The sequence below is a fragment of the Mustela nivalis genome (genome assembly GCF_964662115.1).
Source record: "Mustela nivalis genome assembly, chromosome: X".
Lineage (NCBI taxonomy): Eukaryota > Metazoa > Chordata > Mammalia > Carnivora > Mustelidae > Mustela > Mustela nivalis.
In genome coordinates, this window is record NC_139040.1 from 94,808,426 (window position 1) to 94,822,044 (window position 13,619).

The 13,619-nt window shown below is 36.3% G+C and overlaps 1 protein-coding gene across 12 annotated transcripts in view; it reads right to left on the reverse strand.

The window, feature by feature from the left end:
- The window catches only part of LOC309856735 (lysine-specific demethylase 6A), a 179,235-nt gene that overhangs the window by 105,497 nt on the left and 60,119 nt on the right, over nt 1-13,619 (reverse strand). For all 12 annotated transcript variants that reach the window (XM_082718217.1, XM_082718210.1, XM_082718218.1 and 9 more), the window contains one exon: nt 6,595-6,703. In XM_082718217.1, the coding sequence (XP_082574343.1) occupies nt 6,595-6,703 (109 nt within the window). The remainder of the gene's footprint in view (nt 1-6,594; nt 6,704-13,619) is intronic.

Consider the following 13,619-nt stretch of genomic DNA (forward strand, 5'->3'; position numbering starts at 1 on the left):
TCATTGTCTATATATACCATATCTTCTTTATCCTTTCATCTACTGATGGGACACTTGGGCTGCTTTCATAATTTGGGTATTGTATATAAGGTTACAATAAACATGGGGATGCATGAATCCCTTTCAATTAGTGTTTTTGTCTTTTGGGAGTAAATACCCAGTAGTGCAATTGCAGGATCATAGGATAGTTCTACTTTTAACTTTTTAAGGAACCTCCATACTGTTCTCTAGAGTCGCTGCACCAGTTTGCACTCCCACCAACCATGAACAAGGGTTCCCTTTTGTCCACCATTCTCACCCACACATTATTTCTTATGTTGTTGATTCTGGCCATTCTGTCAGGTGTGAGGTGGAATGTCACTATAGTTCTGATTTACATATCCCTGATGATGAGTGGACATCCAGCTATTTGATTAAAGTTAATTCCTTGTAAGTTACAAGCAGCCTAAAGAGTTTTTTCAGTAAAAGAATAAGGTGTAACTGAAGAATAAAAAGAGAAGTTCAAAGTCTTATTATAATTTGTCTGGAATTTAAAAAAGAGAGATTTCCGGAGAAATACAGTGAGGGAGTAAAGAGAGTTAAGACATTCAGTAGATACCAGAAACTTCATGCTTGGAAGTATTATGGCTTTGAGTTAAGGTTATCAGAACAAGAGAAAGACAGTGTGCCTGATGACAAGTCCATACGTGTAGTGTGGGATGAAAAGAAACAACAATGTAGTTTAAAGGTGATAGCCTTGCCAGAAAAAAGGGAACCTTCTGCAGAGTTACATGCGATGGAAATGCAAGGAAGGAAGGTTTAAAATGCAGTCTATATTCCTAATATTAGACTGTATACTAACTGCAGACAAAACTCAGCATTTCTGTTTTCACCCCCTAGCCCAATGTGTCTAGGTATGGAAGGAAAGGATGTACTTCTTTGACATTCTTCAAATTTGTCAGTTGCACTGACTGCCTTCTTTAGGCCAGAACAGGCTGTGGTTGCCTAAAGTTATTAGGTCAACAGATTTATTTGATTTATTTCATTTGTTATCCGATGCTAGACTGAAAGGTTACATTTATACCCTGGATAAATGATATCTTAGAGAGCTTATATTAACTTTCATTATATATAAATGACTGATTTATTCCGCTCACTAGCCTTCTCAAATTCCGCTTTCTGCCTTCTCAAATTGTGACTGCCCAAAACACATCTTTTCCCTTTTATGCAGCATTAATACGTATTAAACACATGCTAACATTTGAGAAACCCTGTGAACAGTATCCACAACAGACCTTTGTTCCCATCTCCTTTTCTCCACACATTTGCAAAGATTTAATATTACAGATTCAACCAGACAGAAAGTTGGAAAAGCAAAGAAACAATCTTTTACTGCTTCATCAGCACCTTCACTGAGACTTTCAACTATAATTAATGCACACTGCCATTATTAAATTAATATAGCTGGAGCACCTGGGTGGCTCAGTTGGTTAAGCATCTGACTCTTGGTTTCAGATCAGGTCATGATCTCGGAGTGGTGGGATGGAGCCCCATGTCAGACTCCGCTGGAGGTTATTTCCCTCTGCTCCTCCCCTTGCTCTCACATCTCTTTCTCTAAAATAAATAAAACCTTAAAAAAAATTAATATACTCCTCAAGATCTTTAGCACCTCACATATGGCTTACTATAACAGAAACAAAGTATATGCTTTGAGTTCCTTCAATGTGTTCTGCAACAGCTCTCTGGTTCTTTAAGCTACTATAACTTATGCTTATTGCCTAGACATAGGATTCCGACAACCTCAGTTATGGTCACTGTTTTGCTTTCTTGGATACTTCTCAAATGCATTTTCTAATTCTAGACCATGAGTGAACTGAACAAAACTTGTGATTCCCAAATTGCAATGGAAGGAGTGGAAGTACTGGGGATTTTTTTTTTAAACATAGATATCACAGTTTGAAAACCACTAAATACATTTAAATGAAGTTATACAAAGAAACAGGATGCAATGAGTAAATGCAATGACCACATATGAACAATCACCTTGACTGTAATGGGTTTTTAGAGACATACGTAATATCCAATCTATGGATATTATGTGCCTGTATAGGTCAGTATTTTGTATTTTTATTTCATTTTATCTTACTATCTCAACACAAATTTGTATTGTATAGCAAAAATATATACAATGCAAACTAATTTCAATGATTCTATCTGAAAGGCGTTTTAAACAAAGAGTAAAAGAATCACAACCTTCAGGGGTGCCTGGCTGGCTCAGTTGGTTAAGTGCCTGACTTGTGATTTCTACTAAGGTCATGATCTCATGGGTCATGGGATGGAGCCCCAGGGTCACACAGGGCTCCACATTCAGTAGGGAGTCTTCTTGGGATTCCTTCTATCCCTCTCTCTCTGCCCCTCCCCAACTTGTACGGACACGTGCACACTCTCTCTTTCTCATATAAATAAATAAATCTCAAAAAATCTTAAAAAAAAAAAAAAAGAATCACAACCTTCAGTTCTAACAGCTACAACAATAAAGAGGAAATCATGCAAGGATTAAGAAAAGGGTAATTTCTGAAGAAGCCAAAGAAGATCTATTATTGGAAAATAACCACTCTATGTTCTTATATTTTATATATCCTAGGATGGAGTCTTGTCATTCTACCTAAGAACGACAAAGAGAAGACAAAGAGAGCTCACCAACTCTGACTTAAGACTTCTTCACACTAGCAACTCTTGGCATCAAACTCACCCTAGCCATCTGTAACTGCTGAGTTACTAAAACAACCAAAATATATTTTGTCCAAAAGTGATAGACAATGCAACAAAATGAGAAAATTACTTGAAGGAAGGAGGAAAGGGAGAAAAAAATCAATCACTGGAGGGAATTTCAGAGAAAACTTCCAACTCATAACAAACCACAAAGAAACTATTTTTTTTTAAATTTTCATGGTTTTCATGCTAATATCAGGAATGAGTTATTACTATATCTCCCCTTCAACTAACTGTTTTACTTCAGGATTTCTTACTATCACCCAAGTCTCCTACCTCATAATTTCTTTTTAGAATTTTGATGTGTACTCTGAGATAATTTGCTACTTAATTTTCTAAGCAATTAACTTAGTGACTGTCCTTACCTATAGTTTGCCACACGTATTTACAGATATTACATATAATTTCTATTATACTACTACTAAGGTCCATCACATATATTTGCAAGAATATATACGCCTGTCCTTCGGTCCAGGGTTCTCCATCTCTCAGGTTGTTTTCCAACCCAAAGAAGAGAAATCACTGTCCCATCTCATGGCTTAAGGCAGTCTAACAGCGCCATCAGCTGTTTGGTTCAGCAAAGGCTAATGAGTTAGTTTCAGGGTTAGGAGTGGCAAAGGAAGTACAGGAAACTCTAAAAAATCATTCAAATCTCACTTCTAGGAAGGAATAACAGGAGTCCTGCCTGCAGACAGCCTCTAACAGTGAGCTGCTTTAGGTGCAGAGCCACCTTGCCCAAGGTCACACTCCCTCCCAGGCTGGCCCATACCCAGTATCAAAAGGATGGAGTATAAAGACTTGGTCATCTTTACCCAACCTGGGATAGCTCTGAAGGGCCATTCTAGCTCCAAGGCTCCACATGGAATTGGCCAAGGCTGTCACAGCTTAACTTCTCACCTCTGTCCAATTCTTCCTCTTTTCAACCCGATTCTTACCCCTCTACCTTCCACAAGTGCTGATCTTAAAGGCACTCCTTACTAAATATCCTGTATGCTGAACTCAATCCAAAGGAATCCAACCCACAAATAGGCCAAGAGCACTGAGACTTCACTGAACAAGCCACCCTGGCGCCCCAACCAATTAGTTTTTAAGAATAAATCCCTAGAAGCCAAATGACCAAATTAAGTGACAGAAAATTTTTTTAAAACTCTTCAAACATATTACAAACCAGAAAGGTTTATTTAAAAAAAAAAACAAAAAACAAAAAACAAAAAAACCTGTTTTAGGAAATCTTTTTTTCCTTCTGTTTCAAATTCATCTGACATGACAGAAAATGTTTTTTAATGAATAAATCCGTAACAGTAATGATAAAGTATACCATCTGCAGATCAGAAATGTTTAGGAATTCCTATAAGGCAGGAAGCAAGATGGTATCACAATGACAAATAAGGATAAAAAGTACAGTCCAAAATGTACACAAAACAGATTCTACGATTTTGTACTTCAAAAGTAGAAGTAGTTTTTCACAAGGAACCCCAAGATCAGAAAATTTCACACAAAGAAGAGGACTCAGTACTATAACTAAAGAAGTGTCTTCAGAATAATGGGCCAGTAAGTCCCCTACATACGTATACCTGAGCAATTTACTCACATGTTCACTGTATGGCTTATGTGTACTCCCTAAAAAGTTATGGTTTATAATCTGTTCTCCAAAATTAAATGTCTATTTGGCTGAAGCTGGAGGTTCTCACCTTGCAATGGGTTCCAAAGAGAGGAGGAGGAAGCAGCCTAAGGTGACAATGTCTCCATAAACTGGTGGTAGGGGTGATGGGAGTGTGGACAGGCCTACTAGAAATGGGCTCTAATTTTGAACTTACAGGAAGATGGCGAAGAGTGGACAGAAAGAATTCAATAATTAGTATGTAAAAAGGAATGTTTTTTGTAACTTGGAAATATGGTCAATAAAGACTCAAGGAAAATTAAAGAAAAAAATCAAAGTAACAGAAGCCATCAGCTTGAAATACTACAACATACTAAAATACATACATACATACATACATATATATATACCTCCGCATCCATTCTCACCTTCCTCTTCTTCCTATTACAAATAACTGAACTACTGCCTAGCTATCAATGGCCAGTTCATCTACATGACTGTAAATGGGTCTCAAAGCACCTCTTTTCAAGGACTTAAATCCTTAAGTTACCATTCTCTGCTCCCATCTTATTAGATTACTCCCTGCCAGCTAGTTTGCCATATGTCCCACCTTACTTCCAAAAAAAATCCAGGAAAGAATAAAACAAATATCCCTAGACTCATACCCATACAGCCAAACATTTTATAAATGGGAAATATAGTTAAGTTCATAGGTTAATTAAGTTTTAAAGAGTTTTATATATATATGTGTGTGTGTGTGTGTATGTACACACACACACACACACACAAAATAGCATGCTCTCCAAGATGCAGAATTTAAAAATTATATTGTAGAGAGAATGTGTGTACTTTTGTGTAAAACGGTTTCCTTTACATAAGTTAGTCTTAATTAAAAAATCTAACAGTGTTAAGTAATTATTAATACCTATTATCCTGAAGCCATTTCGTAAGTACTAACCAGTTTCACATAACAATCACCAAACCCTTTTATCTCTGGCTTTTCAGATTAGAAGACTGAAGCTCTGAGGTTATATATACATTATGCTAACGATAATGCCACTGTAAACAATGGAGATGAGCTGAGAAATAAGCCTAACTTCAAACCCCACATATATTACACCTGTCTCAAACAAAAACTGAATTTTCACTAGGAAAAGTGCTCATTTGACCTAATATGAGAGTGGCATTATAAAATATCAACATTAAACAGCAACAATCCTTCAGTCCAGCCCTGAAACATGCCAGCTGTTCTGCCCACTAAATAAAGTTGTGGAAAGCAAGTATACTATGTTTATCTGGTCTACATTCAGATGTTCACTATCATCAGAAGGTTAAAATGTTCTTGTTTATAAGGATACAATTTTTCTTTGCTATAGGTTTTGCCTTTGATATTAGAAGAGTGGGTGGTATTTGGGGGTGCTTTCTCTTCCTAAATGAATAGTCATCTGCATCAGCAGCATGGTACTACAAAAGGGACACATCTTAGGGGACTGTCTTGAATTATTTAACTCATTTCTTACAGGAAAAAAATTCCAAGTAAATAAAAAACCTGTTTTCTCCAATGCTCAAGCTCATTATATGATCATCTCTCTGCGCTGCTTATCATTACAATGACTACAGACCAGATTTTCATTCAAATTATTTTCTAGCTACAATGGAAGTTTTACAGTCAGGATAAAGAGGGGAAATATTGAGTCGTTGTTACTTCTTCAAAGTGTCGATAGATGGCTCACCTTTTTTTTCTTTTTTCTTTAAAAATCTTACGTTTTAAGAGAGTAAGCAAGCAGAAGCAAGGGGATGAGACAGAGGGAGAAGCAGACTCCTTGCTGAGCAGGGAGCCCAATGTGGGGCTGGATGCCAGGACCCTGGGATCATGACCTGAGCCAAAGGCAAATGCTTAATGACTAAGCCACCCAGGAACCCCTATGGCTCACTTTCTACTATGGTAGAGCTTTTAAATGGCTTTTAAAGGGCAGGGATTTTTCACAAGGTAGAACAAAGTGGTAGTGCACAGGTAGGTGATGGTTATCAGTTAAACTGGTCAACTTATTGATAATTTACATAGAGTTACATGAATTTTTCACATTTCTATCTACCCCATTTTTCTTCCTCATTGTTTAGGATGTTCACAAGCTTACAATTTCTTAGAAATAAAAACGGTAATATCTTCGGTAGAGTACAAACAACTATAATTATTTTAAATATATATAAATCAAATAGTAGTGAATAAGGGAAAAAATTACCTTTTGGATAATCTTCCAATAAGAGGTTGAAGTGACCTAATTGACAAAAGAAATCAGACTCCACTTTTCCTTCAGCTTTTAAGATTAGAGATTCGTAGCAGCGAACAGCCTAGAAATAAAAAATACAAACATTTAAGAAAAAGGTAAAACCCTAAAATGTATTCCCTTTCTGAGGTAATGCGTATATCCTCTATTCAGTCACCCAAGAAATCAATATATTTCATTTCAACCTCAGACACAGTCAATGCAGTGTTCTTTAGATACCTAAGTATTTATTTGAAGAGCCACTAAGTCATGGCATAAATGCTTTTCCTATCTAAAACAGAAATACTTGCCAAATACAGAGCACTTTGATAACTTTATTCATAAGCTGCAAATCTAAACTATTATGGTGGTACTTGTTGATATAAACAGATAATATCCACCTTTCCCGCACACTGAAAGAACTTTATTCAATTACGTAAAAATTCAGATAATCTCCAGAGTAAGAATAATAGCTACCATTTATACTGAACAACTTTTTGTCATAACCTCTATCAATTTAAACTACCATAAACTGCCTTTCTTTTTTTTTTTTAACATTTTATTTATTTATTTGACAGAGAGAGATCACAAGTAGTCAGAGAGGCAGGCACAGAGAGAGAAGGAAGCAGGATCCCCGCTGAGCAGAGAGCCTGATGCGGAACTCAATCCCAGGACCCTGAGATCATGACCTGAGCCGAAGGCAGCGGCTTAACCCACTGAGCCACCCAGGCGCCCCCATAAACTGCCTTTCAAGCGTCATCTCTGATGTGCTTTAAGCCCATTCTAACTCTAGTCTTCATCTCACCCTTACTCGAATACATGTAAATGTACTCACTCTATTTCTTCCCTGAATAAAAAAATAACACACTATTTTAAGCATATTATTCTTTTTTGTAATCCCAGAGACTGCAAGAGAAAATGAACAATGGAAAGAACAGACTTCTGGAGTCTTAACAAATTCCAGTTCTCATTGGCTACAGGAGATCCTGGGGAACTTATCCTCTCTGCCTCTCCCACTTTAATAACACTCAGAGGGCAGACAAAAGGATTCAATTCAGAATACTTCTCTAAGCATTTATCACACTGCTTATCATTCCATAGGTACTTAGTAATTGCTTCTTTACTTTCTCCTTCGCTAAGTAAAAAGCACTCTTTCAGGATTATTTCAAGCTTCCCAAATAGTTTTGTCAAAAGTTACCTGCTAACAATTTACTCTACAATGTTCTTATGTGTTAGAATGCGTCCTGGAGTCACTAAAGAAAGAAATGTATAGGATTTCTCAAATATCTGGGTACATTCCCAGATTTGGTATCCACAAAGAAAGGAACTAGAATAGTTTCTGTTACTAAATAATCCCTTTCACCATCACTTCAAGAGCATTTGATGCAAAGTACCCACTTAAAATGTTCTGATTTTTACTCTCTTGTAAAATATAGGGCCTCTGATGGACAGTTTCAAAATGTATATCCTAAAATTTACCTATGCAAAGCACATACATATATACATACTCATCAAGTTTGGAGAAGCCATCCTAAACAAGGCAAATTCTGGGATGACTTTACTGTCCTTAAAGCCTGACATTTTACAAAGGGCTGTCTTCAGTTCCTACTCCACTCTTAGCTATCTACATGTGCATATGTACCAAATCACAACCATGAGAAACTATTCATTCTGCTTCCCTATAATTAAAAGAGTCTGAATACTACACTGAAGTGTCAGAAATTACTATAATTTGGAGGCATGAAATTTCAAGATCCTATTTACGTCATATATAATCCTATCCGGCAGATGGTTAAGTGCACAAAAATACAATATATTTCAGTACTTTTTAATACCAGAGAAATTCACAAAATTACTGGGCTACACTATTACAATTCTTAATTTTACATAAAATGAATGACTTTAAAGCTAATGGCACTGTAAATTAAACACTCAATTAAAATAGTTATTTTTTTTTCTTAAACTCTTAGTTATTTAGAAACCTTTCCTACTCCTCCCTGGTAATTTCTTATTGCTGATGAGCATTAAATTTATAAGCAAATATGGTTTCATAGTGAAAAAGGATTCAAGATATAAACATGAAGAAATGTAATGATTTAAGCAAAAAGATGGCAACACCTATACTTCCGTCTTACCATCATACCTTAACTCCACTACCATGATCACTTACTGCCTTATCTTCCACTTCCCATAAAACAAAGGAACACATCCAAAATGAATACTATACATAACTCTGATTATCACAAAGCATTAACATAAGGTAAAAACCAGAATGGGCAGATTTTAAATTCGTCTACCTATACTCTCAAGCTTCATTAACAAATTCATAAAATTTCCAACAAAGCCAACATGCAGCTAGCTATGAGCTAATCTTGGTGGTCAAAGATGATGCTGATAGAGCCAAACATCAAATGGGATGGAGATGAGCAAAAAGTCAGAATGAAGTTTCCAAGTGCCTTGTGTAACCATTTCATAGTGAAATTTCATGAATTTATTTGAAGGGTTTGAGGTAAATGCTGATATTAGATACAGGCTAATACAACTTTTTAAAGAGCATTTAAAGGAAAATAAATAACCGGAGATAATTTCCTATACTCTTAACTCGTACAATAATCCAGAATGAAACAGTATTTTTATAGTAGCATTTTTAGTCAAAAGGCTAACTACAAACATAGAAGATAGTTTAGATTTAGAACAAAGTTTAGGAAACGTCTATAAAGCAAAAATATTTACTGTTAAAATGGTTACTTTTATATTCTTGCTCTTTTTACTTGAAATGTGCACAAGTAAAATCATCCCCACGTGTACACACATGGGGAGGAAGAAAAAGAACTAGAATATAAAACAAATGTTAATAGAAAGTCCCGCAGAAACTTTGTTATTTTTACTTCCCTATGTTTCTAGATTTTTCATAATTAACCTATAACATTTCTAATCTTATAAAAGTCATTTAAAGATTATGATTTCCTCTAGGATTCACCCTACCTTCAATGTGAGGATAGTCAGAAATTTGCATTTAAATCATTTGTATTTATATCAGCATCATTCAATAGAGCACTTTTTACAATGATAAAAATGTTCTATCATCTGTGTTGCCCAATAAGCTAACTACTAGACACATATGGCTACTGAGCACTTAAAACATGGATAGCAGAAGTCAGCAAGTCAATTTTTAAATTATTTCATTTTAATTTTTATTTCTATTTAAACAGACACACATTAATGGGCAGAGTAGAGCTAGATATTTTTTTAAAGTTTAAAAATAATTGAATATTTGATCCCTATGCCACATATCAGGAAAGCAAAAGTTCTGTTTATAAATGAAAAGCCTATAAAAATAATGAAGTATCCTGCCCTGGGGATGAACAATGCCTTTCACAAAAATCACTGTTACATCCTATGGCTGTTTATAGTTAGTGATATATACACCCATAATCCCTACCACCTACTGGAAAAACCAATGAGAATGAAAATAAAGTTAATCGTTAAATACCAGAATCAAAGGAGAGTAAACTAAGATCCTCCCAGCTAGGTAGAGAACTTCAATGTCTTTCTCCCATTACAGTACCATTTTCCACAAAGTTTAATATAATTTATGCTCAGTATCTGCTTTATCTTTATTATCTGAAAAATCAGTTACCTCAGAACAGTGATATTGTCATTACCCTCTATTTCTAAACCTTGACAGATGAAGCGTAGAGCTTATGAACACAGACGTGTAACATGTGCTTTTTTTTTTTTTTAATTTATTTGTCAGAGAGAAAGCGAGCGAGAGCAAGCACAGGCAGACAGAGTGGAAGGAAGAGTCAGAGGGTGAAGCAGGCTCCCTGCGGAGCAAGGATCCCGATGTGGGACTTGATCCCAGGACGCTGGGATCATGACCTGAGCAGAAGGCAGCTGCTTAACCAACTGAGCCACCCAGGAGTCCCAACATGTGCTTTTTTAATGTTAACATTAAAAAGGCTTAAACAGGGGCGCCTGGGTGGCTCAGTGGGTTAAAGCCTCTGCCTTCAGCTCAGGTCATGATCTCAGGGTCCTGGGATCAAGCCCCGCATCGGGCTCTCTGCTCCGCGGAGAGCCTGCTTCCTCCTCCTCTCTCTCTGCCTGCCTCTCTGCCTGCTTGTGATCTCTGTCTGTCAAATAAATAAATAAAATCTTTAAAAAAAAAAAAAAAAGGCTTAAACATTATAGTCTTGTATGATGAACTGGTCAGGGCCTACCTGAAACAGGACACTTGTTAATATTTTAGAATTGTTAAATACAGGGAACTTTTAAATAAATGATTTTTCTTCCAATTTAGGAGATTAGCTAAAGTCGAGAAAATCGATTTATTTATTTATTTATTTATTTATTTATTTTGAAAATTAATGTAGATTTAAATACCCAATGATTTTAAATGAAAAACTTTTAGGTTGACTATATTAAAGACAAGCATGCAAGTCCTGCCCTTAATTCTTAAAAGCCAGCCACAGATACACGAGATGGTTCAGCAGCCAGTTGACTTACAAAAGAGGATTGTAAGGGATTTAAGCAGACTACAGGTCAACATGTCATCCGTGAAATATGGCTACTAAAAAAGCATTCATGACCCGAATTAATAAAAGCATATTATACAAATCAACACCAATCATCAGCTTGCCAAGGTCTACTCTGACCAGATCTCTAACATTATCACCGGTTCTGAGTGCCACATTTTAACAGGTGATAACTTACAGAGGGCTACAATTTTGATGAATGATGGAAAAACTGTATGAAAAATATTTTAACTAAGTTTAACTGGGGAGAATCATCAGGGATGCTAAAGCTTTACTCAAAAATTTAAAAAGTTGTCTCTTCAGAAATAAGATTATTTGCACTTTGCGTAGCTCCAGGCAGGCATCAGACCAATGAATGGGTGTAACTTACAAGGAAGTTTAACTGTTCAATCAGAAAAGAGGAAAACTTAAATATGCCAAAAATTAAATGGGCCATCTCTGGCTTATATCTGTACAAAAAATTAAAGCATAAATTATTAAGCTATCTTAGTGGGAGTTAGAAAAGAGACTTCTTACTTTGGATCTAATTCTGAGCTGCAGGTTTTTTTCAAGATTTCTTGGGCTTCCACAATGTAAGCATACAATGTCTAATATTATATATAATACATATCCACACACAAACACACATACATATGAGTGTATCTCTCCTGACTTAATTTCAAGATTAGTTTATTCACTTTGAATTTCGATAATAAATTTCTAAAGAAATTCAGTATCTTGACCTGCTTCCCTCAAACCCTAAAAATGTTTTGCATTGTTAAAGCTGATTATCTTTCCCAGAAATATGCCTCATAAATAATGATAATTCTTGCCCTTTCCTGACACTCCCAATGCCTTTGCCTGGCTGCTTTTCAAACTACCTAAGTCTAAATCATTTTTTGAAATTTCAAGCCACTACATTTTTAGTATATGTGCTGCCAAAGCCAGCACTCACCACATTTTTTTAATGAGGGAAGTGTTACACACAAATATTATAATCTTAAGACTTATTGGTTCTTTTTTTTTTTTTTAAGATTTTGTTTATTTATTTGACACACAGAGAAAGATCACAAGCAGGCAGAGAGAGAGGAGAAAGCTGACTCCCTGCTGAGCAGAGAGCCCAATGCAGGGCTGGATCCCAGCACCCCTGGGATCATGACCTGAGCCAAAGGCAGACGCTTTAACCCACTGAGCCACCCAGGCGCCCCAAGGCTTATTGGTTCTTAATGACATATTTATACCTGAACTTATATATATCAGACCTCCATACTTAATATTTACTATTTTTGAAAAGTTAAAATGTATACATCACCAATTCTAAAAGGTATAAAGTGAAAAATCTGTCCCCTAATCCTAACCCCAGCCACCCAGAAGCAAAAATGTTTTTTTAATTTTCTACTGTATTCAAGACCATTTTGTGCAGATGCAAGCAGATATATTTTCCCTACCTTGGTATTAATATTTACATATTTATATAAACATTGTTTTGCAACTTGCTTCAGATTCTAGATTACCCTGATATCCTTTCTCCTCTCTTTCTCTGTTAACAGAACCCCTAAGCTTAATTAGACATGTTTTTACAGAATAAATACTGGGATCCTCTGCCACCCTTGTAAGTGTAGTGTAGCCTGATGATTAAGCTCTGGCCAATGGCAAACAAAGAGCACACACTGTTTCAACTCCTACTTCCCCTAGCTGGAAGCACCTAAATGTCAGAAGCCAAAGTGGATGATGGAACATAGGAAAACAGAAAACCTAAGTTCTTAGAACAGTGGAGTTCTAGAGCAGCCTGGAACTGTCCCTAAGAATTATTTAAACAAATAAAAAAGTATGCAGCCATCTTTCCTTATTTAAAACAAAAACAAGAGCAATAATATTCCAGTCACCTAATGAAATAATCATTAACACACAGAAAAAGGATGAAGGAGGGATGTATGGTTAAGCAAGTGTCCAACTCTTGATCTCAGCTCAGGTCTTCATCTCAGGATTGTGAGTTCAAGTTCCATACTGGAGGTCCATATTGGGCAAGAGGCCTACTTTAAAAAGGGCAATGGCGGGGCGGGGGCCGTGGGCGTGGAGCACCTAGGTGGCTCAGTTGGTTAAGTGTCTGCCTTCAGTTCAGGTCATGATCCCAGGGTTCTGAGATCAGATTCTGATTGGGCTCTGTGCTCAGCAGGGAGTCTCCTTCTCCTTCTGTCTCTACCCCCACCCCACTCGTACACCCTCTCGCTCATGCTCTCTCTCGCTCTCTCTCTCTCTCATAAATAAATAAAAGGTTTTTTAAAAGGATAAAAAAAAAAGGAAAAAGAAATCTAGTTAACTGTCACCCATACTTAACATTTTAGAGAAGATACAAGAACTCATGCATCTGTTACTTACCCTATCTCCCTCTCTCCAATTTCCAACATGTTTTGCATCACAATAAAGTCAGTATAACAAAATTTAAGCATTTCAGTCTTGCTCCTGGATTTCTCAGCCTCTCTGGAC